The sequence below is a fragment of the Pecten maximus genome, unplaced genomic scaffold (genome assembly GCF_902652985.1).
Source record: "Pecten maximus unplaced genomic scaffold, xPecMax1.1, whole genome shotgun sequence".
Classification (NCBI taxonomy): domain Eukaryota; kingdom Metazoa; phylum Mollusca; class Bivalvia; order Pectinida; family Pectinidae; genus Pecten; species Pecten maximus.
The window spans coordinates 4,236-8,608 of NW_022981466.1; the positions used below are offsets into that span (position 1 = coordinate 4,236).

The 4,373-nt window shown below is 36.3% G+C and overlaps 1 protein-coding gene across 1 annotated transcript; it reads left to right on the forward strand.

Moving 5' to 3' along the window:
* Positions 1-216: 216 nt before the first annotated feature.
* Positions 217-4,365, forward strand: LOC117320066 (the record flags this gene model as incomplete). The annotated part of the gene is given in 2 exon segments (XM_033874755.1): positions 217-389; positions 2,198-4,365. A coding segment is annotated over 1 exon segment (1,272 nt). The 5' UTR covers positions 217-389; positions 2,198-2,269.
* Between the last annotated feature and the right edge of the window lie 8 nt (positions 4,366-4,373).

Consider the following 4,373-nt stretch of genomic DNA (forward strand, 5'->3'; position numbering starts at 1 on the left):
TATTTTATAAATTACCTGGATGCATGTGTTCAAAGACTTCTGAAAGTCATTATCCTACAAATGTACAGTGACAAGGAAGTATTTATAAAGACACGGTAAGTGGAATACGTCCGGTAGCAGGTCTTTGTGCTAGATATATCAATCGTACATAAGCTGTGTTCATCGCAGTCGAAATTTTCTAATACACAAAACTTCTTTGGGGATTAACACAATACACTAAATACAGAATACACGTCACATGTCTTCACAGAATTTCAAACAGTGGTTTAATCTCGCTTGTAAGTTTTCAGCATATTTGCAACGCAGAAGGATGAGTGGCTGCATTATCGGGTAATGAGTTCGTTGTATGCAATGATAACATTCATCAACATCCAGGATATTGCCTTAAGGTAGGTAGTTATGTTATTTTCATTCAATTGTTTTTGGTATTGATAATGAAATTGATTCTTATTGGCATTGTTAAATGCAACAGACAGGAACAGGGTGACTTCAATTGTTTTGTCTAATTAAACTATGAACTTGACAAGCAATTGTACCTGATTGTTACTTATACTAAAGAATCCGGAGATGAACAAGCAACAGGCTGTTTCCTTTACACTGAAGACTATCTGTTTAACGTAGCAACATAGTTTTACCTGTGATTATGCTATAGACATACTCTATTTCTAGTCTAGCAGACTGTTACATTTTTGTATTTGTATTTATACTTAAAACTCCATATATAGCTAAGTGAAAAACTGTTAATCATGTTGATATCTAGGACTCCATGGATAGCCTAGTGAAAAACTGGTATGTATGTTTATACTGAGGACTACATGGATGTATGCTTATAAATAGGGTTCTGTGTACCTGTAACATGTGTATATACTTTCGATTACGTGTATGGCCTAGCTACAGACTGTTTTCATACCTTACACTCCCGGGCGAGTCTATCAACGCACATTTACCCGTGTTTATATTTGGTACTCAGTGTTAAGCTTGACAACAGACTGCTCCCCGTGTCTATACCTTAAACTCCGGGCAGAGCCTAACAATAGATGCATGACTACCTGTGTTACTTTAGACTCTGTGTTAGCATATCATGATATCATACGGTTTCATATACTACATACATTTTTGTATGTGGTTATACTAAAGAATATATGACTTATCTCGCAACAGACTGTTTCCTGTTTTAAGCCTAACACTGTGTGTGTTACCTACTAACAGACTGGTCTTTGTTTACAGCTAAATCAGCGTGAATAGCCTGGTGACAGACTTTTGTTTGTATTGAAGACTTTATGAGTAGCCTAGGTACAGATTACCTCTATTTATCTATATATTGTTTATTTCATATATATATATATATATATCGACCAGATGTGAGACGTTTACGTGGATAACCTAGCATCATTCTGTTACCTTTTAAGCTTAATTCTCCGTGCGTTACCTACTAACATACTGGTCTGTGTTTATACATAGATCATTGTGGATAGCCTGCTAATAGACTAGTTAATTTGTCATGGAAGACTTTGTGGGTAACCTAGCAACAGCTTGTTACCTTTATATATTTCGAAGATTCCGTCCGTATTCTAGTAACAGCTTTTTGCCTTTGTTTATATTGAAGACTCCATGGGAAGCCTAGCAACTGACTCGCTCTATTTACTTCTTGTAAATAGTATACCTTTCCTTTTTCGACCATATGTTATAAGATTACATGGTCACCTAGCAACGGACAGCTACCAGTGTCTAAACTTTAGACTCCGTTGGTAATCTAAGAGCAGGCTGTTACCTGTGTTCAGACTTTAAACTCCGTGTATAACCTAGCAACAGACTACCTGTGTTGAGTTGCTGTAAATGTTGTCCATATTATATTCCGACTAAATGTGAAAAGAGTCCCTATAATCACATGAAAACAAAATTATATTATTGTTGTACTCCTAATTCGTGCATAGCGTAGATCATAATTTTACTTATGCCTTTACCTAAGACTCCGTGGATTAGCATTCTGCTTGTGATTCTGTTTATTCAAAAGGTTTACCAAAATGTAGTAGTACATATTCCATCAGATCTGCAAATTAAGTGTGTGAATTTGATGGATTTTTTTTCTTCTTTTTTTCTCTCTCTCTAGTTTCCTTTGTTCTTGCGTCATTGTAAATATGGTCATTTTATGATTTGTGTATTCTTATAGATTAACAATGTATATTTTGTTCTTCAGGTGTAATTCAGGCGTCTCATAGTCGAAGAAGGCAATGCACATGAATTCTCTCTGCATCACCTTTTATCAAATATGATGCAACTCGAGAAACACGTGTTTGAATGTTTCGAAGAAGATATTCGATGTAGCGTAGATCCAGGTACGATAACAACTGCATTATTCAAACAAGGTGACATAGACCAAACTTTGTTTGATGACATCCATGCTCAAATCCGCGAAGGAAAAAATCGCGACGAGATATGGAAAATACTGTTTCTTCAGATTTCTTCATGCTGCTCCTTTGCTAATGTTTGGAAAGCTCTCCATAGCTCTGGATATGAGTATATATCAATCAAACTGTTACTGACATACTGGCAACGTAAGTTCCAGTCAGGACCAGCGCAAGGTCCAAGTAATACAGAAGGCGCTGATAAAGACTACTTTCTGCGCTTGAAGAAATGTTTTCATGATCAAGCGATCAAAGAACCCCATAAGTTTTTACAAGAGAGATCAGACAAATTCAAGAAAAAATATGAAAGTGCCGATAGCGACAAGGATAGGAAGTCTCATGCCGACCGATATGCAGATTGCCTGTGTATACTCATTGATACGCAGGCGATGGCTTTTACAGAACAATTGCCCTCTCATGACATGTTTGATAGGCTTAAGTCCGTCATTCCAGCAACTAGTAACCCATTGGTTATAGAAAGTGCATATTACTCTAGGTTGGCTATTGCGTATGGCATGGTTGGCAAATTTGCCGAAGGACGTGAATTCATGACTCAAGCACAAATGGCCGCCTTTCAGGGCGAACAAAACGCTCAGTATGTGTACAATATGCTTTACATCCACATTCATTTCATTTGCATGGAGGTGGATACCCCAACGTCGGATGATATCAATATAATACTAGATCTTACCAAACGTTTCCTGCAGAGCCTTTCAATTCATGACGAAAAAGCACTTTTCTGGCGCAAGATGACCGTGCTACGGATAACTTGTTTTCTGATTGGAATCAGTCACAAAGGTGTTATCAATAAAGCACACAGAGTCGAGAAAAAGCACGTGTCTGAAGCTAAGCATTACCTAGCAATCATTGATGAAAACTGGGAAGGAATCGAAGACATACGCAAATTGTTCTACTACGTATGCAAGGCACGAATCCAGGAACTAGAACTACAATTCGTATCTGACGAATGTGATGAGGGGGACATTAAGCCAAAGGCCGTTGATTGTCTATATGCGGCCGTTCTTCAGTTGGATAAGACAATTGCTGAAGACCCAGAGGGAAACTTCCGAGAAACCCCCCTCGCTTCTAAATACTCTCGTTGGTTACATGAAGTAATCCAAAAGGCTCGGGAATAAGACATTGGTCTCGGCGTTTTTATATTACGCCGTGAAATATAATCCAAAAACAAGAAAACAAAATTCATGCTTCGAATACTCTGAACTATATGTTAATCTAAATGTGATTGATATTTGTATGGTCAAATACATAAGTGATTTAAAGTCAAATTCCATACGTAGATCTTTAGGCTAGAGCTTGAATTCAATTTTAGCCGACCGAATTTGTGGATAATGATGTATCCGTTGCCACTACATCTGCTCCCACATTGAGAACGTGATGTTAATAAGAATGGAGGAGTGTTTACTTAGAGAGAGACGCTGGTATAGCATATACACTTTCAAAATGAAACTAAAGTGTTTCGTCATATTTTGCCTTGGGTTCTGGATATTGAGTTGAAGGCGATATTTAAAAAAAACATTTTTGATAATGAAGATTTGTTTGTTTTCATGTTAGTTTTAAATAATATTGGGCTTTGTAAATAACGTTTGATTGCTAGCTACATGTAAGTATAACATACTTTTTTACTTAGATTAATGCTTAATAAGAGAAAGTTTTATGAAGTCACTTTTAAATTTAAGATCATTGCTTGATATAACATTGTTAAATACACAATGTGTCTTGTCTGTTTTATTACTATATCTCTATCTGATAAAGTTTATTTCGTTAAAACAAGGGCAATTATACATTCCGAGTTTATATGTGTTTGAAGTTTTAAAAACCACCTATCCCCTCCTCCGCTAAAAGTTAAATGTACTAATGATTGAATCATTATAATCGAGGATAAAGTAATTTTTCTACCTAATTAAAAATAATTTAGCATTCGTATTAGATGATTCATTTAGTTTGGGC